The following is a 22792-nucleotide window of genomic DNA, read 5'->3' on the forward strand; positions in this document are numbered from 1 at the left end:
TCTTCAAAATATTAGATTGCACTTATATTCCTCAGCCCATTTACTGCAAAAATGATGGGGCACCCCAAAAGTATCGGTTAAATTTCAGAGATTTACAAAGGACTGAACTTACATTTATCAAGAATGACTACACCAATGGCCTAGATGGAAAAATATCGAACGACCTCGATTCCTTCAAAGGAGACAAATCTAGTATATCCATTTCTATGGTGTTGATCTAAATGATCATAGAAACAAGAGGGACACGAGAAAGTTGACCAAGAAAGGGAGACAAATAAATTAATAATTAATGATCAAAGTGAAAGACATTGTACCCTGTCTGGGAGATTTCTAGGCATTGGTAGAGCAGTAACGTATCTCAGGGGAGGGCAGGGTCTCTGAGAATTATTTGCAGCTGCATCAGAGGACGATGAGGACTCGGCCCCATCAGCTTGCCCACGGCCATGGAACTTAGCAAAACGATTGATCAGGGAAAACTTCTCAAGATCTTGGTTTTCAATTCTCAAGTCTAGGACTGACGTTCTCTTGTCCAATCTGCACCACAAGAAAGAATTAAAACCACAAAATGAAGGAACAGAAATCAGATAATAACAGCAGCAGCAACCAAAAACAAACTTGGGAATTTTATTGTATATTTATATATTAACAACTAAAATATACTTAAATCTGATAACTATAGTTTAACTCCTTAAACTTCAGTTAGCAAAATGAGACCAAACTTTTTTTCTAAAATAAGAGACATTAGAATGAAATCTTTATTTACTTTCTATATGTTGGTACTTCAGGAGGGTGAAAAACAAAAGCTTAGATCATTACTCCCTCTGTCCCAATTTATTTGTCCACTATACAAAATCCAACTTATTAAGGAGACATGCAATCATTACATTTTAATTCAATTTTTGAAATGTTTTTCCCACCATTACCCTTCTTTTTTCATTTTAAAATGTGTTTATAATGATTTATAATGGGCAATTTTGGAAATCTAACAAAATTTAATATCCCAAAATAGAAAGTGGACAAACATTTTGGGACGGACTAAAATAGAAAAGTGGACGAATAAAATGGGACGGAGAGAGTAGAGAGATTACAACTTAATTAAGGCAACTTATCATGGTTGAGAATACAGTCTGATTTTATTAAATTTAGTTTTGTAATAAGGTTAAGAGCCAACATTTTGTGACCTCTTGTACCCTTTTTTTGTGCTTGTGTAGGTATGCATGTAATATAGACGTAGGCGTCAGAAGTAGAGGTTGTGTTTGGAAAATGAATTTGGCTAGGGATTTGGAAAGGAAAAGGAACAGCAGTGGGAAATGGAGAGAAAATTGAAAAAAATTAAGCTTGTGTTTCTTTTTTTTGGGTAAGTAAGAAAAGAGCTTATGTTTCTTTCACATTTTCTTCACTTTTTTCTCCGTTACAAATCTCTACTCAAATTCATGATCCAAACATAGCCCAAGTAAATTGTCATGCAACTGGCAAGAAAAAACAAATTCAAGACTTTAGGTGCCAAAACAAATAAATAAGGGTAAATTACATCAACACCCCCTAAGGTTTGGCCCAATTACATTAGTACCCTTGGCATTCTGGAAATTATATTTTCAGGTTTAGAGTCACACCACAATTTCCCCCCTCTATTAGTCAACAAACAGAAAATGTTGAGGTAAGAAATTAAACTTTTTGAAATTCCAAATCTACCAATTGTCTATCACAGCCAGCCCTCTCAAAATCAAACACAGAACCACCCATCTCTGCACCATCTCCCACCCCAAGCATTAACCACTTTGAGCCACCATCACCTTCCAATTGCTGCCACCACCTCAGCCCTACCACTCAGAGTCACCACCATCCTTCCCACCCTCCACCTCCACCCCACCTTCCCCATCACCCACCCTCACCCATCCCCACAACCACCATAATCCAAATTGACATTGCTGATAAAAACCAACACCACCCAATCTGAGAAACAGCCCCATCATCACCCGCTGTCACCCCTACCCCACGACCACCATCATCCAATCAGGCAATTTGGAGAAGAGGTCGCGATGAAAGAGATGAGATTTAAAGAGAGTAGGGGAGGCCAGGTCAGTGCATTGGGCTGTCGATGGTATTAATGTTGTTGAGGTTATTAACGTCTTTTTGCACTGGTGTATAAGAATAATTCGGTAATTTTACTTTCCTGTTAATCCCATTAAAAGAGAAACACTGACACAGAAAATCAGTGTAATTTCTAGAACCTGAAGGCGGAAGCTGTAACACAAACCTCAGGGGTGTCAGTGCAATTTACCTAATAAATAAATGTCAAATAGTGCAAATTTAAGATCCAGAGGGTTACCTCACAAAATCATTTTCTAGCTTCCTTGCTCTACCAATGAAGTCTTCCATAACTTTAGAGAGATGCTCATCACCAATTCTCTCTGATGTTTTACGATTGTCCAACAAGCTACAAGACATTTTTCACAAAACAATAATTATGGAAAGATAATGCCCTCATTGAAACCACAAGTATCAAACATGATCTAGCATGAATATGAATGAACAAATTCCAGGTAACTTCAAGAGCAGTTCTTACAGGTTTGAGCTGTCAAGAGGCACACTTGAATTGTTTCCAGAGCATGGGATTGGGCTGCATGCATCCCCTAACGCTAGTCTAGCAACCAGGTAAGCCACAGTCTCATAGTTTGAACTGGCATCTGCAGAAAGAACAGCGGCAGGGGGAGGATGAAATAATTGCTGCATTAGCTGTGTTGTCAAGATAAGACGTCTTTTATGTCTGAGCACGGGTAGTCCATCTTCAATCATTTCAGCTTCATCTTCCACCTGTCATCATAAATGAAGCCTTAGAAACAATACAAAACTACACAAGGACACGAACAAAATACATGAAACAATGTAAAACCAGCACACCTTGTCCATTAGCCGGTTTGCTGCTTTGGCCCAGTCAGCTTCTGCCATGCTGCACACAATAACCCAAAATAAAACAATCAACATTACTAGTGGGAAAAAATAAATATATATAAATAAATAAATAAAAGAAGCAACCATGTAGACCATGCAATATGAGCTTTTGATACATTATATTCACAGAACACCGAACACCTTGTGTAAAAAACAATGATACAGAAAGGTGAGGGAAACAGAATAGGAAATTTGATTAAGACAACCACCTTATAGTCAGAAGCCTTTGAGAACCCTGTATCACTTCTTTATGCCAAGAAAGAAGCTCTGATGTAGCATTTTTCCGTTTCTTTGGCCTCGCAACAACCAAACTTCGATCCAGCACATCCTGGGCTAATGACAGGGCAGAAGAGAAATGCTCAACCGGTGTTGACCTTTGCCAGACATTACCCATCTGATTTGAATCAGCAGTAGCATTCACTTGGTCCAATGAATTTGGTGCACAAAAACTATCAGCAGACTTTGCAAGTGTGAACAGTTGTTCCATAGTCTTTACAGTGGCATTTTTCCGTGCATCAAACATTGGCAACATCTGCCCATTTTTAAATGTTCCAAATTGATTAAACCAGGAAGGCGCCATCTGGGGACTAATCTGAGAATGATCAGCTCTAACAGAAGCTGTATTATTACTATGAGGGTCATTCTCAGAATCCTTCCAACCATAGGCAAGTGCATCCTGAGAAGGTCCATTCCCAAGTTGAGATGAAACATTTCTTTCCAAATTATCTGCTGGCCCTGAAAAGCTTAGCATTTTAGAGTCTCCAGATGGAGCTACACCATGCTGAACTAACAAATCTCCAGCCAAGACACTCTGCTCACTTGACTGCCCAGACCTGAGAGCCATTTGAGAGCTCAGACCACTATCTGCTCCTTCCAATCTCTTCAAGCCCCTATTACTTGGATCAGTCTCTGTACTTTTCATGGCCTGCATTTGATGCAGTAAAGAGTAACTTTGATGCAAAGGATTATTTGGTTTTAAAGAACGACCAAAGGCTTCAATATCTCTCTGAGTCGTGGCAGAATTTGCAGGAGAGGTATCCGACAGATTCTTGACAACAGATTCTTTCCCTTCCCCACAAACAAAACCTTGTGAATCCATACAATTTGCATCAAACTCAGATGGGCCATTCCCTCTTTGCACATCTTGATCCTGTGGTGAGGATGAAGTTGATACCAAATTATTATTTGATTGAGTGGGCTGGAAAGTACTAGCAGGAAATTTGTTAGATTGGGCACCAAACAAATGCTGCCAATCAGGAACATTGGTCCATGCATTAGGCACCATTTTCGGTAATTCAGCTTGTTGAGATATGCCAGGTGAAATAAAAGGCTGCGCGGATGGCACAGACCCTGCTGAAATTTGCAGGGCAGAGACTCTTTCGTGCGAATGATTGATATCAGTGGGGTCCAATGTGTGTCCGCTTGGACCAATCATTTGTTGATTTTGAAGCTGAATTCTTGAATGGGGAAAACCAGAAGTCAACGCTGAAGAGAAGTTTCCCTGCATACCATACTGTGAGGCTTCACTGCCAGTTCGGTCTGGCATACCAATTTTATTAACCTTGAATTCTCCTTGGGAAGAAGGTGAAGATTGTTCTTGAGCTGTGGAAGCCAACCATGTATGGCCCTTTTCTCTTATATCAGGAGTGGCGTGACACGAACTAAGAGAACTGACTGTCTGTGCACTCTGCTTAGGCAATGCACGGTTTTGGACAGGCAACCATTGTGATGGAGGTGCAAGTTGTAAACCAAAGCCATGAGAGGCATAAGACTGACTATGCTGAAGGGGACCAACAGATCCATCAGAATTGCAATGTTCCTTGGATTGGTCCACCTTGTGAAGAAGCTCAAGCATATTTTGACTGCATTGAACATAGATTGTCTCTTTAAAGCATGCAAGTAACAATATAAAAAGTTAAAAACATCATAGGAAGCACCCCAAAAAAATTGAAAACCTTATACAGTTGAACACTAAACCAAAAAGAGTCAAGTAAATATTTGTAGAGGCATACTCTACTAAATAGGAACTGACAATCATGCTATCGAATCATGAGACATAGTGTATTGTCACAAGACTTTCCTGATATGCATATCCTCTTGTATTGCATATCATTAAGATACGTAGGCATAACAGAATATGGGATAAAAAAAATTAGGTATACTAACATAAAACCCAAGAAAAGTACAAAAATAAGGTATAACCAATGACATGTTCAAAAGTATGGCTCAACGTGTTAACCAAATGCATCTTATCAATAGTCCTAGTATCCAACTTACACAAATGAAAAGTAAATATGAATCAAATTCAGTATGATTGCATTGCATTAGACCAATAAGGCATCCAAGAAGTACACAATTCCAAAATCTCCAACCATATGGCTAATACCATAAGAAGCATTAAGAATATAGAATCCGAATCTCCAACCACAACCTGTGAAAAAGGGTAAATCTATTGACAACAAAAATGTTGTATCGAATTTTGTCAGCAAAGGTGGGTCCCACTCAAATTGTGTTTTGGTGATGAATTTCGTTGCATATTTTTCATGATATGTAGTCTAGCTCAAAAGCACTAAGTACTGTCAATTCTAATTCACAACCACATAACCTATACTTGCATGCACCATGGACTTGAGCTTAGCTATTGGATTGTAAGAAGCATCAAGGCTACAACTTCAAACTATAGGGAGAAAAAAATAATAATAAATAAATAAAAATTAAAGCTAACAAATAAGCCAAAATATATATAAAGAAAGTCTTCCAAGTTTCTAGACACTTCTAATTATGGCAATACTTCAGTGTGTGAGCTAAGCTGCATTTCATTGAAACATCCCCACCCCTACATGTCTTGCCACCATAATTACACCTTAGTTCGGTCTAGTGTTATCACTATCAAGTGGGGGTTAAGATTATCTATTCAGCTATAGAGGATTCTGTTGTCAACATATGGACGATCCCAACAGGTTACGCGAGGTGGTGTTGGAGAGGTAAGGTGCATGGCGAAGACTGATAGGAAGTTGGTGTGGATTATTACTTCCTTTAGTGAGGGGGATAAACAGGATGCTAAGCGCAATGTCAAGCCAGCCCTCATCAAAAGTGCAGAACGATTTAAGTGGGGAGAACGGGGGGAGGAGTGTAATGGTGAGGAGCAGTAGACAACTGAACGAGGCAATTCATTATTTCATGCCACAAACCCCTGTAACACAAATCAAATGGCTCATGAAATCATATGAATCACACAATGTAAGGGGGAGGCAATTCATTATCTGCTGTCAAATGGCTCATGAAATCATATCCAAACAACAATGGTTGACAGCAGATACAAGAAACAGTTATCAACTAATCATTGGTACCTATCTTATATAAATTGTAGAAATCATACTAGCATGCATCCAAGACTTGAATCACAGTTAAAGCAATAAAGGAAACAAAAGTTTAATAACTAACTACCTTGATTGAGCAGCCTTATTTGGTGCGTGTATGCTAACAGATCTGTCGAAGGAAGCAGAAGTATTAGGTGCAAAACCTGGAGGGTCGTCTCCCGAGGGTGCATCATCTTCCCCCTTTTTGTTTCCTTGATCAGGCGAATTACCCTGCAAATAAGGTAATTTTATATATTCTAGCTGAAATCAGTATTCAAATACATTTTAAAAATACAAAAATAATAATTAAAAAAAGAGAACAAATAACATAAGCCCATGATTCACCTTTTCCATTTCAGTAGAAGTTCCAGGGAATTGACCAAAAAATTTGGACTGCCCAAAACACCCCTGATTGGGACTATATGATGATCTAGAAATCTGCTGCGACATGACCTGTGCATGGGTAGCATGTTTCACTTCATAAGAAGGTTGAACATCCTCATCCAAGTTCCGAAATTTGTGAGGACCAGGAGCTCTCCTTCTAGCTGGACCAGAAAACTTTTGCTTGCCTCCGGGCAAATTCCGTGAATCATTTCCATCTGACCAAACATTTTCCCTTAAACCACCAATGGTAGTGTGCTGGGATAAGTTAGAGCGATGGCCGTCACTAGAATTCTCTTTTCTATCACAGTTCTCTGTCTCATGCGTTGTAACTGCATCCTTACCAGAGCTGTTCATGGACGACCCCAAAACCCGAGGGCCATTGTTCAGATGATGCTGGAACTTCCCTGAATCCTCACTTCCTTTGCTTTTCATTGAAGATTCAGCATGTTTCCAGTATTTATGGTGATGACTATTGGGAAGTAGTTGGCTGGTTTCCTGGCTCGCCCTTGCAGTGCTAGAGTTTGGTATTGCAGCAAGATCATTCAAACTCGAGTCCTCTCTGTTCACCTGTGGATTTTCCATGGCAGATTTTACATGCTCCTGTCCGCCAGTTGAATTGGGACCAGAATTCCATATATGACCACTATAACTCATTTCCTCATGCATCATTCTCTTATGATTGTTACTGTGAGAACGTTGCAATTTGTTTTCACTCCCAAGCATTTTCGCCACTGCATCCCCACCAGGTGATACAGTCTCACCGTCATTGCGACCAATGGGTTTATGATGTGGCAGGCCAGAGTTATAAGAGGAAACACTCTGTTGATGAGCCCAAGATCCTGAAATGTTCTCAGCATTAGTATTTCCATAAATCTGATTCCCTTCAGCAAGTGGCTTCTGTAGAGGACCGCGACTTAACCACTTGCTTCCTTCTTCAGGGTACTGCTGAATGGACCTGCAAGTAGAATCCGTCCGCAGCCTCTCACCATGTTCATATGCAAATTTCTGTGTAGACTGCTGAAAGCCTGGGACACCCTGATAGCTATTATTAAGATTGGCATCATCAGAGAAGGGAACAGAAACAGAACTCAATGCCGATGCAATCTGCAAGTTGTTATCAGCTGAAACTGTCTGTTGTTTCGTATTGTCTTCGTAAGTTGAGGACTGACGATTTCCAACTGGAACTTCAGTATTCTGAAAACTAAGACCACTCCACTCTTCCTGAAGCCCTGTGTCATTGCTAGACGTTTCCGCCACAGCAGACTGCATAAGAGCACTCCAACTCCCACTTTGTACAGACGGAAATCCATTCAAATCTCCTGTACCATTCAACAGATTAACACTGCCAGCCCCCATGTTGGCACCACTGCCAAAGGCATCCCATATATTGTCACCCCCAAACAAAATCTTCTCTTCAGCTGGATCTAAGGCAACCACATTCTGCGAAGAAGAAACCTGCATTACTGTTTTTTGCTGCATTGTTTCTGATGGACCAGCTAGCTCCTGCCTCTCATGGAACTCCTGAACAGGTGCATTTCTTTGTGGGGCTTTTACTTGCTGGAGGTTCTCAAAATTCATCCCACTATTGAGACCTTGGCCAGAAGCATGGGTAAACAAGTTTTCCCCTTGAAATCCCTGTCTAGAAACCAAAGATCCATCCTGCATGTTAACCTGTTCTGGGAATCCAGCATATTGATTACCTGGAAAAGAATTACTATACATTGTCATTTGCTGCATTGGAGACTTATCCAGTGGGACGTGAGAGTACTGGTGTGGAGTGCCCCTTGTATTAGAAATAGGAACCCCATATAGAGATTGATCAACCTGTTGAGGAACCAAACCCATTAAGCTCAGTGTCTGGCCTTGCTCAGGGGAAAACCTAAACCCATTAGAGGAACCTTCAATAGCAGGAGTAGCACGCTGCAGCCAGTTTGTGTTACCTGCAGTAGGCTCATTTGCCCAAGGATTTTTTGACACTTCCGCCATGGGGGAAATGGGAGTGCTGTTAATTACGGCAGGTGAATGATTGCCAGATGCCTGTTTTGTAATGGAGGGAATCTGATTTAGTGAATTCTGTTGTCTTGCTTCTAGTTGCTGCATCTGTTGCTGCCTCTGAAGCTCTTGCATTTTCCTCAACATGACCTGTTGTTGCAGTAGCTGCATGTCATTAAATCCAGGCTGCTGCCTCGGCAAAGATTGCAGTATGCCTGTTTGCTGGCCACTCATCTGTTGCTGACTACCAAAAAAATCAAAACTAACAGGTGATTCAGATGATTCTGACCTAACTGAGCTTGTATGATTTTCAGGACCATTCCCTTGCTGTGATTCATATATAGATAAGCCTCTTGATGTTATATTATGGCAAACAGATTCTGTATCCACTCCCAAAAAGTTCTCTTCATTCTGTCTTGTTTGCAGAATCTGATGTCCATGAATATAGCCATTCAGATTTGGCTGCTGGCTTTGAGAGTGGCTTTTAGCAAGCTCAGGCCTCGGAGTCGACTGCGTGAAGTTCAAGCCATGTGGCACTGGAAAAGAATGAAAGACACAAAATTCATTTCTAACACAGATTCCAATACCAAGTAAACCTTTATTCTCAAATAAATGGGAGGAAAAACAAAAATAATAATTCAGCTTCCATGAGATGATTGATCAAAACATTACAAACCATTAGTAATTAGACAGCTAGAAAACCATATTACTAATACCTTGCTCTAGATTGTAATTTTTTGAATTGGAACTTGGTAAGCCAATATGTCTCTGGCTTCCAGCCCACAGATTGTTACTTAGCACCGACCAACTACCGTCAACAACCTGTGAGTGATCCTGGCCCTGGGACAAGTTGTCTTGAGCAAAGAAATTGTGAACCCTGTCTCCAACTTCGTTGCCAGGCATAGATAGTTCAACCCCGCAAAACTTTGGCGGCTAATTTTTTATCTTTATTTTTTAAAAAAAATTAACTTAACAAAGTCAAGTCTTCATCACTCCATTTGAGATCCAACAACAATAGTACTTAATTTAAACAAACTATAGCATTCATGAAAGCACACTTCTCTTATAGATAATTAAGCGTCACTCCAGCAACCAAATTGCCAACCTCAAGACTTCACCCTGCATAATGTCCATGAAGAAAAACCAACGAAGGTCAGTTAAACAGAGACAAAATGACAACTTTTATGTGTAAGAAGTCACATCAAGACACTTTAAGTGTTACAAAATTTTAGTACATAGTAGACTTTCCATTGCTTGGTCTAGAAATGACTGGGAATAAATTGAAATGACTTTCACATGTTACAAATCGATGCCTCTATGACGCAGAGAGGGTTTTGTTAAAGGGAAGTACCTAGGCAAAGGTGAAAAGTTGCCGAGTCCAACCAGTCGCTGCTAGGACAATTTTCAACTACAAAAATGCATATGTTTTGCTTTCAACAACAATCACATGCTCAAACTAAACTCAACCTTTTATTTTCATGTCTCTAAACTTCGGCTCTCAATTGTAACATTGAACTTACTATGCTAACTTCATTTTTATATTGGAAACCTAATCACAACCTTAATTGAAGAAAGGAGAAATTGAAAAGCAAACAAATAATCAGCACAAATCATAGCAATTGAAAGGCAATGACATTCCTCAGAAAATTATCTAACCGTAAAAATTAAATGAATTAAGGATGAGAACAATGTATGGATGAATTATCAGTTTTTTTATTCCTTTCTTTGGGCATCTAACCTTATGCCTTGCCCATACACTTGGTGATGTAGGACAGCTTGTTGGATTTTCATAACAGAGACTATTTAAGAGCCTAAATAATGAGTAATTTAACATTTTAATTGTTAAATTAGGAAAAAGGATTACAGTAGATTTGGTAATGATTGGTTTTGAAAAGTAACCATGTTTTGAGAGCTGTAAATAATTATCGAAGAATAGTAACTTAGGTATGTGCATAAAGAAGGAGAAGATAAGGAAATAAATATTTCATCCTCGCAAGGGTTAGGCAAATTCATATAAATACAATCTCAAATTCATAAAATCAAGTCCTTTGAATCATTGAATTACACATATATTTATAAGCTAAAGACTCCTACTTCTACAAGGACTATTATGACTCAAATTCAAAAACTAAGAATATTTGGTAACTACAAATATTCTAGAGCAACTACAAATACGAGTTCTAATTCTAATCCACCCATGATATATGAATTCAAAATAGAAAACTTTGACCCTTTTGACCACTAACTATTATAGAAATAATAAAACTCATATATAATGGCCCATTTAATAACTTAACCCGAAAGAAAACCCAAGAGCAACCCCTACAGCTCATGCCCAATAAATAATGAAATTACTAAAATATCCTTAACTGCTAAACACTACCATAGACACTTCTCTTTGAACGAAAAAGTTTTTTGTTAATCGTGAGACCTTTAGACTTTGTTTCGGGCTTTCAAAGCCTGTTATATATTTGTTTAGCCATGCAATACATGTGGCATCACTTGGCTTCCCAGCCTTTTGGGACAAAAAATATAGAACCTTGTAGCTCCTCCTAAAAAACTGTAGGCAAAAACTAACGATGGGGATGTTTGGGAAGAAGCTTTTTTAGCTTTTTTGGCTAAAATAGCACTAAAAGACAAAATAGACTAAAATAGCCAATAAGACAAAATGTCACATCAAACCCATAATCATTTCACTTTTTCTCTCAAAAACATCACATCTAACTACAAAAAAAATTCAACTATTTTTCCAAACACAAAAATTTTAGCCTCCTAAAATAGCCAAAAACTAAAATAACCTACTAAAATAGCAATTTTCTAAACACCCACAATCTATGTGGCACCGACATGTTGAAATAGGTGTTGTAGTACAGGACACACCATTTGAAGTGTCCCTTTAATTTTTTTTTTTTTTTTTTTTTTGTGGGGGGGGGGGGAGGCAAGGGACATGTCGGGACATGCGTGTCCAGAATCACACCAGAAAGAGTTCAAAGCTTTGGCCCTGAATCTCAAAATCAGAATAGAGAAGGAGAAGAGAAGAAGAAAAAGAAGAAACTAGTTTGTCGAATGTACGTGGTTCATCGGCAAGAAGAAACTAGTTTGTCGAATGTACGTGGTTCATCGGACACGCCAGAAGCAAAAGAAGCTTCTTCCAGTCGACCCCCATGTGGATGACCTCGATCAGTCAGGTAAGACCTTGTTTGGGAAGACTAAATAAGTCCACACTTTTTATCTTTTTATCTTTTTTGAGTCATATCAATCAACATATTCTCTTTACTTTTCTACACATCTTTTTATAAAAAGACAAAAAGTGCACTTATTTAGAACATCTCAAACAACCCCTAAGTCTCTCTTTCTCTCTCGTCTCCCTAAGAACTTCGCCCCCCCTCTCTCTCTCTCACACCTCTCGTCTCTCTCTCACCTTTGGCCTCTCGCGCCTTTTTCTCTCTCACCTCTTCCTTTTCTTTTCTTTTTTCTTCTAATTTATACGCCTCCCTCTATATATATATATATTTTTTTTTTTTTTTCTATTTAATTTTTTTCTTTATAAGTTTATATCTTTTTTTTGTATTTATGATTATTCTAATATATTTTTTAATTTCTCTATTTATTTTTTTTACCTTTATAATATATATATATATATATATATATATATTAATTAAAGTTAGTTTTTATTAATTTTGATTGTTTGGTAACATAATATTAATCTACGTAGCAAATATATATAAAATAAAATAAAAACAATGTGTCGTGTCGTCCCTTTTTTTTTTAAACCGCCATGTCCCGTATCCATGTTCGTGCTTCATAGCTAACAATGCCTTAGTTCACTAAAAATTCAAATTGCTTCTCAATAAAACCTTCCAAAAATAATCTTGCACCAATTCGCCCCCTGCCCCTAGCCCAAAAAATTAAGAACAAAATGAAAGAAGGGGGAAAAAACTACTCATAAATCAATCTCTTAGACTTACAATGGTTAATCACTATCAAGATTCTAACTTTTAATTAATGCATGCATTAAAACCATAAGTATTTAGGATCTTTTATTTTAAAACCTAAAATATTTTAAAAGGTATAACTGACCTCACCCATGTAATATTTAACTATATTTGATTTAATAAAATAACAATAGATAATTCATAGTGTAAGTTACTTTAATCTTAAACATCTTTAAGAAGATATATTATGATTTTTTTAAAGAAAAAAAAATGAGAAGAAAAAATATGCTGGGTTTGACTGAATCTAATTGGATCTTATTAAAAACTCTATGATTATAATCACTAAAATAACAAAAAATCATGTATATATATTAGTTATTTTGGCACTAAACGCCATTAGAAGTTGAATTATGTAATTTTCACCAAAAAAATAGAGAAAAAATGAGTCAAAAATATGTCGAACACGATAGTTTTAAGAATTGCATAAATCGTAAAAAGTGAATCGAATTGTGCGTCAATTGTGAATCGTGCGATTCACTAGAGATTCACATCTAAAATAGATTCACCCATAAATTTGTATCGATTTTGCAAAAAATGCGAATCGAATCGTGAATCAAATTGCGAATTGTGAATTGTAAAATTCTGATAACGAAGGCGAGGAGTAACTTAGGACTTAATGGAACCTTTGGAATGAGTTGCTTTGATTGTTTTGTTGTGAGAGGAAACTTTTTGAAGGATTGTTAAGGGTAAAACAATGGACTACCCTTTACCCCTTTTTTGACCTAACAGCTCCAATGGTTGTGTGATGGATTTGGTGCAAAGAAAGGGTTGATTTGATAGGAAACTTATCACCTTGCTTGGTTTTGATTATTTTTTGAAAATTGAGTTTTTTATTTTTCATTTTTTTTTTTTTGTTTTTAGTGAATTCTTTTAATATTTTAAGAAATTTTTTTACTTTCTAGATGCACAAAGCTTAGATGCACCTAAAAAGTAAAATATTTAAAAATTTCAATAAATACACTAGAATATAAAAATGCACTAAATTTTTTGTATTTGATGAATTTTTTAAAGATTTTTTTCCATAAATATTATACTTTTTAAGTGTATCTTTGTTAGGTACATCTAAAATAATATTTTCTTTAAAAATATTAAAATATTTGACTAAAAACAAAAAAATATGGAAAATGAAAGCTCAATTTTCTGTAACCAAACAAGGTGTATGGCTTTAATGCATGCATTAATTGAAAGTAAGAATCTTGGAAGTGATTAGAATGTAGAAGTAAGAATCTTGAAAGTGACTCCAAATTTTTTTATTGGAAATTTTGATTCAAGTTGTGTAGAGATGATTTGTGATAGGTTTGGTGCAAAGAAAGAATTTTTTCTAATTATTTGGTCATTGTTACTTAGAAAAGTATGTATGCTTATTGTCCAAATATCAATATCGTTATTAAATTATTGTTACTTTGAAAATTAAAAGTTTATCTTTGTTACTGCCTTTATTAAGAATGATTGATAACATTCTTGGTTAGGAGTTACTTTTTATGATGTTTTGTATTTATTGCATCATCTTGATGCTCTTTCAATAAATTATTTATTTATCAAAAAAATTAAAAATGATTGATTAGAAATATCTACAAAAGGAAAAAGGTAAAATTATGATCTTACATAGGACCCTTTGTTAATTTCTTACCTATTAAACTTTGTGATCATCATTCAAAACAACATTTTCCTAAATTCGAGTCTAAATATTTTATATTCATAAGATATATTTAACATCCAAGTGTGTAGATATATTTTTTAAAATAATTTAGAAAAAGTGACCGAATCTTTATGATTGACGATTAGATTCGGTACAAGGCCATTTTGATTCACGATTCGAATCCTGATTTGACAACTATGTTCCTCGCCAAGAATGTTCCCTCCCAATATTGCTTATATATCTCAACTATTTTCTTTTTTTTAACTACAACGTAATGAATGTCAACATAAATCATTTCTACCGACCAGATAAACATTTTATAACACAATTAACTAACATTATAGAGCTAATCACTACACTAATGATAAACATTAGCTCCTTTCAAATGTTAAAAAGTTAAGGGCCTATTTGGTAACGGTTATGTAGTGTTTTAGTTTATGTTTACAGAAAATTTGAAAACTATAAATAACAACTTGTTTGGTGTCTATTTTCATTTTCAAAAAATTGTAAATAGTTTACAAAAATGTATCAAACTCTTGTAACCCAAAAAACAAAAAAACAAGAGTTGGTTTTACTTGATTAGAAAACTAATTTTCACTCATTTCTCCCTCTCACCCCCTCTAGACACCAGCCACCAGCCACTACTCATCACCACATCTGACCACCCCCATCTCAGGCCATTGTCACCAATGAACTACTCCCAAAATCACCTCCCTCAGTCGACAATGACCTCTAGCCACCGACAAGCACCTCCAACCACTACCTCCTGCCATCCACTCCCTCATATCGGAAACCACCTCTATCCACCACCTCCCATCATAAACCACCACCACGAACTGGAAACCATCACCGCCCACCATCTTCAGCCATTGACCACCACCTCGGTCGCCCCATCTCACTTTTTTTCAAAACAAATTTTTTTGAAACATGTTTTCTATTTTTGTTTTACCAAAAATAAACTTAAACATGTTTAATAGTTTTTGTAAACAAAATATAGTAGTAAACTATAAACATTTACCAAACAGCATCTAAGTAATTCATTTCACTATCTCCAAAACCACAAAAATTACAAGTTAAGACTAACACACCCTCTAATTCATTCCTACCTTCCACTTGCTTTTAATGTAGAACAAAAGCAAGAATCTATAAGATGACCATTTTCTACAAACATTAAAATCCCGCCAGATTGGACAACTTTAGATAACCATCTTCTATCAGTAGTAACTTCAAAATATCAATCCACATGAGATTAGCAACATATCTAAAATGACCTTCACTATTTTTGTAAAATCTTCTTGGACCATTCAAGAATTTATTGATATTTCTTTTGAGCTTTGATAGGCCACGAGGTATGAATCCTAGCATCCAATCCACTGTAATCCCAGCTACACCCAAGACACCCATCAGAATTACTTATTGTGTCTACTAAATTCCAAGTTTATAAGTTCATTACAAATCAAAAAAGAGTAATAAAGATCCTCACGGCGACTTGTTAAAGATGAAAACAAGATGGAGGAATCACAAAACTTGACATTTTTTGACCCTTAAAAGACATTCTTTAACCCTTCAAAAACTTAAAAAGAAACATTTGAAGTATATAATGATCATGCAGCATAGAAGCACCCAAAACAAGCTTTCCATATGCAAACATTTGACAATGATTGCATAACATGTGTAAGGCACAAAAATTGTTAAAACAATTACCCCAAAATAAAATTATATTATATCACAAAAACTTGACGATTAAATACCAACCATATTATTGCAAGTTATACCTATGTAGTAGATGCAATACAGAATGCTCCTTGGACCAAGATCCTTTAAATTCTCAACCTAAACAGGGACTTCTAAACCAAATGAGAGAAAAATAACTAAAAGTCAAACGGAAGAAAGTGAAATTGCCTATAATTGGAAAGTAAGTTTAAGGAACCAAAATTTGTTCAGAATTCAGATAAATATGCTGAAATCTTCCTAACAATTATACACGCAATTATATCAGTTTCACAACAAGAACCTGATCATAACAAGGAAATGATAAAAACAGTTCTTGCATTCCATCACAACAGATACACACAGCACCATGGTATATAAACTTTTCATTTCGTGGTCTTAGGGCACTTGTTCACTTATTTATTCCCACTTTGACATCAGCACATTTATCCAGAAAAGAAAATAATAAAGAAATAAACAGCTATTTATACCTAATTGATGCAAAAGATAAACTTCAGGTATCTTCTACCTTAACCACAATGTAGATAGGAATTTAAATTCTTGAAGCCATTCGAAAAAAAACTTCAGTTTCATGTCATTCTCTCATTTCTATGACAAAAACAAACTAACAGGGAGCCAGCCACAAATAAGTGAATTTAAAGATTCAGCAACATCAGCAATTGAGATAGTTCAACATATCCAATTCCAAGTGTAAATCACCAAGAAGGCATATTTATTAGATTGATGAATTCCTGAATATCATTTGAGAAACCCATATTAAAGAACCCAATTACAATTGCATCAACATAATGGAAATTACTCCAAATGGGTAACTTAAGTCATAGAACTATAAATGGAACTATGGAGTGAAATGAAATGAACCAATGTCTACCATGCCCAACTCCTTCAACTCAAAACTACCACATAAATCCAACCCCCAAAACACATACACACGTCTACGGACTTACATATAGAGAGAACAAGCCTTGCCAAATCTCTCATAAAACCCTAAAATTTCAATTTTCTACCACAATCAAACGTTTTCATGACCAACACAACACAATTTCAACAACAGCTCCAACAAGATCGAAAACATAAAATCGCAATTCACCGGAATCAAGTAGAAAATGCGTGAAACGACAAGAAAAGCTGTGATACGACTCGGACCAAACCAAACACGCCAAAACCCTAGCAAAAATTCGATCTTTGGATACAAATGGTGGATAGAGATAGAAAATTAGGGTTCGTGAGGAGATTGAAAGAGGCGTGAACTTACACAGATTCAAGTCTGGAATCCAATCCTTCGATAGGCTTCGCTTCAGCGATTTCTAGGGTTTGAATCGTCGACGGAAATGGAGGTCTCTCTCGAGCTTGGGATGAGAGAGAGAGTGTGTACAGAGAGAAAATGAGGTATTGCAGAGAGACAGAGAGAGAGATAAAGTGATCGAAATAGTGCTAAATTTTCAACGAACTATGGAACGAGCTTAGGATGGTCCGAAGCTGAGATTGGCAAACGAGGCAATTGGTTCGGGATCCCGAAGCTGAGACTTGGGGGACTTGACAGTGAGAAGCATGTATTTGGAGGCAAAAATATTAGAGATCCCAAGAATTTTATTAAAAGTTATATTAAATGTCTCATATGGATGTAGGACTCATATGGGATGTGAGACATTTGATAGAATTTTTGAGATTTCTAATATTACTCATTTGGGGTTTTTTTTTTTTTTTTTTTTTTACAGATACTGAAATAGGACTTAGGGTGTTGTTGTGCTTCTTCGTGGGAGTACGTGCCGAATGTTTTTTGGTAATTTGAACTGTCAAATTGTAAAATTAGTCAAGAATATTATTTATATAAAAATTTAAGTTAATCGAATATTTATAACTCCATAATTAGGTTCTAATTATTTTTAAAAATTTATAAAAGTTATGTTAACTGTTAATTTTTATAAAAATAAATGTGCTTTGGTTATGGGCCTGTAGATATCCAATCAATTTGATTTTTTGCATCGATAATCTATTCGATGAATTCTACAATATAAACAGTTCAGATTATCGAAAAAGACTCAAGACGACCCTTCACGAGGGAGCACAATAACTTGTTGTGCCTTTGGGCATAGCAGGATCCCCAGATCCTGGCGAGTAAGCAGTTGGCGAGAGTAGAAGAAAAATTGGGTAGTCCATCAATCAGAATCTGCCATGTGGCAAAGTATTTGTGGTGCCCACTTTTGAAGACTGGTCTATCACCTCTAAGGTCTCGTTTGTTTGGAAAAATAGATTGAATAAGATTAAAAGTTCTAATCACAGAGGGATAACCTTTGGAATTAGATCTTATAAGGAGTCAAGATCCAAGAGGTCAACATTACTATACAATAGGGCCACTGAACCATAGCGATAAGTCACGGATTCGCACACAGGCGGGGATTTGAACTCATACTCTTGACACTGGGTACGATTCGCCCAGGTCTAGAAGGTTCATCCTATCAACCATATATGTTATCGTTAGGGTGGCTGACCCTAGGGAGAGTGGAACCTAGGACCTCAAGGCTTATGCCCTAAAGTCTTACCAAAGTCTTCCTTTGAAACCTAGGATTATGAGTATGGTAGGATTGAGTGAGAAGATTATTAATGTTGTGGTATTAGTTTGAAAATGTTTGATAAAGTATGTTTGTTTGTATACTGGTGTGGTGGTATCAGTTAATGTATAAAGGGTAAATTACACTGACCTCCCCTGAGGTTTACCTTAATTATAGGGACCTCTCCTGCAGTTTCAAAAATTACACAAACCTCCCTTACTTTTGAAACTAATATACAGATACCCCATTCCCGTCAAAAAAGCATTAACGACGTTAACTTGACAAAGAAATTGACCATAACACCCTTCAACCCATTGTCTTCCCCAAAGACCTAACCCACTCTATATCATCAACATCTTTCTCCTTTTACTACTCATTTTTGCCATTGTCTTATTCACACTCTTTTCCCAAACCTCTTTAATTAAAAACCCAAAACCCAAACCAACAATAACCCGATCAAACACACACTCTTATTTCGACAATTGATCAAACACGCAATTATTTTGACAATTCAAGGGTTTATGCAAGGAATCAAGGGCTCAAGACACACACTGTTATTTCGAAAATCAATCAAACACAAATAATTCAACACACACACTCTCAATCAAACAGATAACCTGATCAAACACACATTATTTTCCTAAATTGCAGTGCATACATAGATAATTCGAGCTCATCTTCGAGTGTGGTTTTGATTGAGAGAATGCATCCCATTGTTATTTTGTCGCATCCGCCGATGATCAAATCCATGGCTCTCTCTCTCTTTCTCTCCGTGTTTACTCAATCACAATTGTTCTGTGCTTAGCAAGAACATGTCCAACCCAAGTCAAATCAGGTGCAAAGGTTCACGACTATAACAAATCGAGATTGAAGTTCAAGTTGACATAAGATCTATTCATAATCTAGTTGAGAACTCCACCGCCGTCTCGCCTCCTTGAGCCTCACTTCTTCTCCTCATCGCATTGCCACCATTGCACTCAACCACCACTACGATCTCTCTATTTCTCTCTTACTCTTTCTGTAACCGTTGCAATCGCCATGATCGTTGTCACGATCTGCCATCACTGCAACCCTCGCGATCAGATCGCGACCACTACGACACCAAGCTCCTCAGATCTAGGGTTTTTGGTGGCAATGGTGGTGGCAGAGATGGATGAGCTGAGAGAAGAGTTCGGTATGGTGGTGACAGCACTGGGCGGAGGCTTTGGAAAGGGAGGCGTCGGGGCAGCGGAGAACGACGGAGGGAGAGAGGCAGGGCACAGAGAGAGAGTGAGTACAGTGATTAATATATATATATATATATAAGATGTGTATGTTTATATATATATATATATGGGCATATATATATGTATTGTGGAGGTAAGAGTAGTATTGGAAGTTGAACAATAATTTTGGATGAAATCAGCCAAATCTGTTTGAATTTGGACGGGTGGGTAACAGAAATGGGGTATCTATATATTAGTTTCAAAAGTAAGGGAGGTCTGTGTAATTTTTGAAACTGCAGGGAAGGTCCCTGTAATTAAGGTAAACCTCAAGGGAGGTCAATGTAATTTATCAATGTATAAAATTACCCAAACACCGTCATTGTATAAAAAATTAGCTTTGTTGTTTTTTTAATATAAAGGCAAAATTGTCTTTTCACAATCTCATCGAATTACCAGTTTCTTTTTTATTTTTATCAACCAAACATGAGCAATATAAGGCCCACAAGGTTGTTAATCTAATCCCCCCACCTATGGAGCCAAACAAATATGACCTAAGTTTAGTTTTTTTATGAGATTTTTTTTAAATAAAAATTAATTTGATAAAAATGAATAATAATAATAATAATTTAAAAAGACATTTATTCATAAATTCTTTTTCACCTACTTATATTTCACTTAATCAAAATTATTTTTTTTTGTTCCAATAAGTCCTATAGGTGAGATAATTACCAAAATACCCCTAATAATAATAAGGTGAATCACATATTAATATTCACATTGACATGACCCAACCCCGCCTCTACAGGTTTAGCGTCATAACCGGACAGTAATCCAGCGATTAACAAAGGCCTCTGAACAAATTAAACAAAATACAGGGGCTAGCGGAAGCAATTTCAAACATACAACGTCCATAGAACTGTGTAGACATACATGGGACAAAAAATTTAAAATTTAATTTACATATATGATGTCATCAAAATTTCAGTTTTACATCACCACATGTACAGATAAGCTAAAAGTCATGTTTAATCAAAAGTCTTAAACTTGCACGCAAAACTTGAGCATTTCTTAGTTCAAGAACCTCCAAGAGAGGCACTGTGGTTGGCTAACCAAAACAAATCTCCAAGCAACAGCTTAAGCCTGGTCACGCACCTGATCACTTACAAACATAAATAATACGATGAGTTAGAGCCCAATGAATAACAATAGTAAAGGGTTTATGAATGATGTCCAAACAGTTTAAAAAATTAGAGCTCTTATCAAAAACAGATTCAAATTTATATACTTGATCAGAAGTCATAAGCAGTTATGTATGGTATATCCATTAGCTATCATATCAACTTGGTCCTAAAGCCCATATGCATAGTCGGTATCGACGACCCCAATGGTTCATATCTTGTACACAAGTAGCCATAGTATTGTATTCCTTAGGCGAAAGCCATGTGAACATAAGCTACGGTATTGTTTCCCCCAAGCAAGGGCCATATGATCATAAGCCACAGTATTGTTTTCCTCGGGTAAGGGCCATATGATCATAAGCCAAGGTATTGTTTCCCCCGGGCAAGGGCCATATAAACATAAGCCACGGTATTGTTTCTCTTGGGTGAGGGCCATGTCAACTAAGAATGTCACAAATACATTTTAGAAATTTGGATATTCATTCATTATTCATAAAATAGCATTTCATATACCAAATCATATCTTATCATTCTAAAAGTACGTATCATGAAATATAGTTTTACAGAGTCATTACTCACAGATAGCTCTAATAGTAGAAGAGTCAGAACAGTCAGATTAAACAATCTATGGCACGTGACCTACACAAACACACAATGGATACATATTGAAACACACGCTTGGAAAACACTTAACTTATTTCTTTTCTATCTAGGTGTGATTCTAATCTTTATCTCCATTATTATGTCTTAATTAAGGCTTAAGAATGCTTAAGATGTAGTGATGATGCCAAAATGTAAGTTGAAACACTTCATTAAATTTGCTGAAAATAGGGTTTTCGCTTGAGCGCAACTTTGGTCGCTCGAGCAGTCTACAAAGCTCTGCAACGCTTGTGAGAGCTCTCATTTTACGCTCGAGCAGAGGATCAAAAATAAAGGTGGTCACTCGAGCACAGGTGTTGTCGCTCGAACCAAGACCCATGTCTGCAAAAGTATTAAGAGCTTGAATTTTACACTCGAGGCAACTTTAAGTCACTCGAGCAAAAGTGCAAAACAAAGAGTGGTCGCTCAAGCATAGATTCTATCGCTTAAGTGATGATGCAGACTTCTGAAATTTCCAAATTAATGTTCAAGATGCAAAACTTAATTGTAAAGCTTCAAGCACCTCATTTGGCCCAAAAACTTGAGAAAACATGTTTAAACTTGTAAAACATCAAGAATTGAAGATCATTTCGCAAAATCAAGGCCTAAAAGTATGCCAATTGTTCAAAATCCAACTTGAAACTTTCAAAACATAACATGCATGAATTGTTATGAACTCAAACCTTCCTAAACATGATCAATGGAGATCAAAGTAAGAAATGTGATGAATTCGTAAAACCAAGCTAGAATTACCAGATGCATGAGAGAATTCTTCTGAAACAACCTCAAAACTCCATGAAATGCACATGTATGCATGGTTAACTCTTCTTTCTTACTTCCTTAGTTCATTTCATGCATCTCATAGCTTAATTCCCTTGAATTCATGCATTAACCAACTAAATTACAAAACTAGAGGCTAGAATTCTTACCTTAGATACTTAATTGTGTTCTAGATATTCAATTGCTTAAGTTTCCAAGTCAAAACCTTCAATTCTCTACAATTCTTCTTCCTTTCCTTGAATTCAAACTCTCTCTAGGTTTCTCTCTCTCTCTCTCTCTCTCTCTCTCTCTCTCTCTCTCTCTCTCTCTCTCTCTCTCTCTCTTACGTTTTGTTGAGCTCAAGGGAGATGAGGGAGTATAAAACGTGAGTGAATTCTAAAATCAAT

General features: G+C 36.6%; 1 protein-coding gene across 4 annotated transcripts; it reads right to left on the minus strand.

Moving 5' to 3' along the window:
- Nucleotides 1–17488, minus strand: LOC114310483 (uncharacterized). Of its 4 annotated transcripts, none has more exons than XM_028256473.2 (10): nucleotides 17308–17477; nucleotides 16097–16165; nucleotides 9404–9806; nucleotides 6657–9223; nucleotides 6400–6542; nucleotides 3162–4814; nucleotides 2902–2950; nucleotides 2567–2814; nucleotides 2330–2437; nucleotides 1–534 (listed from the first exon to the last, which is right to left on the minus strand). In XM_028256473.2, the coding sequence occupies exons 3-10, from the start codon at nucleotides 9588–9590 to the stop codon at nucleotides 294–296; spliced, it is 5196 nt and encodes a 1731-aa protein (XP_028112274.2). In that variant the 5' UTR covers nucleotides 9591–9806; nucleotides 16097–16165; nucleotides 17308–17477; the 3' UTR covers nucleotides 1–293. The 4 variants fall into 4 exon arrangements, with proteins under 4 accessions (XP_028112274.2, XP_082766024.1, XP_028112273.2 ...); XM_082909898.1 differs by having other exon boundaries at nucleotides 16097–16168; nucleotides 17308–17473; XM_028256472.2 differs by lacking the exon at nucleotides 16097–16165 and having other exon boundaries at nucleotides 17308–17488.
- Between the last annotated feature and the right edge of the window lie 5304 nt (nucleotides 17489–22792).

This window comes from Camellia sinensis, chromosome 15 (assembly GCF_055761805.1).
Source record: "Camellia sinensis isolate YWXY chromosome 15, ASM5576180v1, whole genome shotgun sequence".
NCBI lineage: Eukaryota > Viridiplantae > Streptophyta > Magnoliopsida > Ericales > Theaceae > Camellia > Camellia sinensis.

Bases quoted from the DNA above. Each gene is read 5' to 3' on its own strand.
- LOC114310483 (XM_028256472.2), bottom strand. From the start codon at position 9,590: ATGCCTGGCAACGAAGTTGGAGACAGGGTTCACAATTTCTTTGCTCAA. The intron at 4,815-6,399 runs GTAGTTAGTTAT...TGTTCAATGCAG, and splicing joins AATAAGGCTGCTCAATCAAG to TCAAAATATGCTTGAGCTTC. The intron at 535-2,329 runs GTAACCCTCTGG...CTTGTGGTGCAG, and splicing joins CTAGAAAATGATTTTGTGAG to ATTGGACAAGAGAACGTCAG.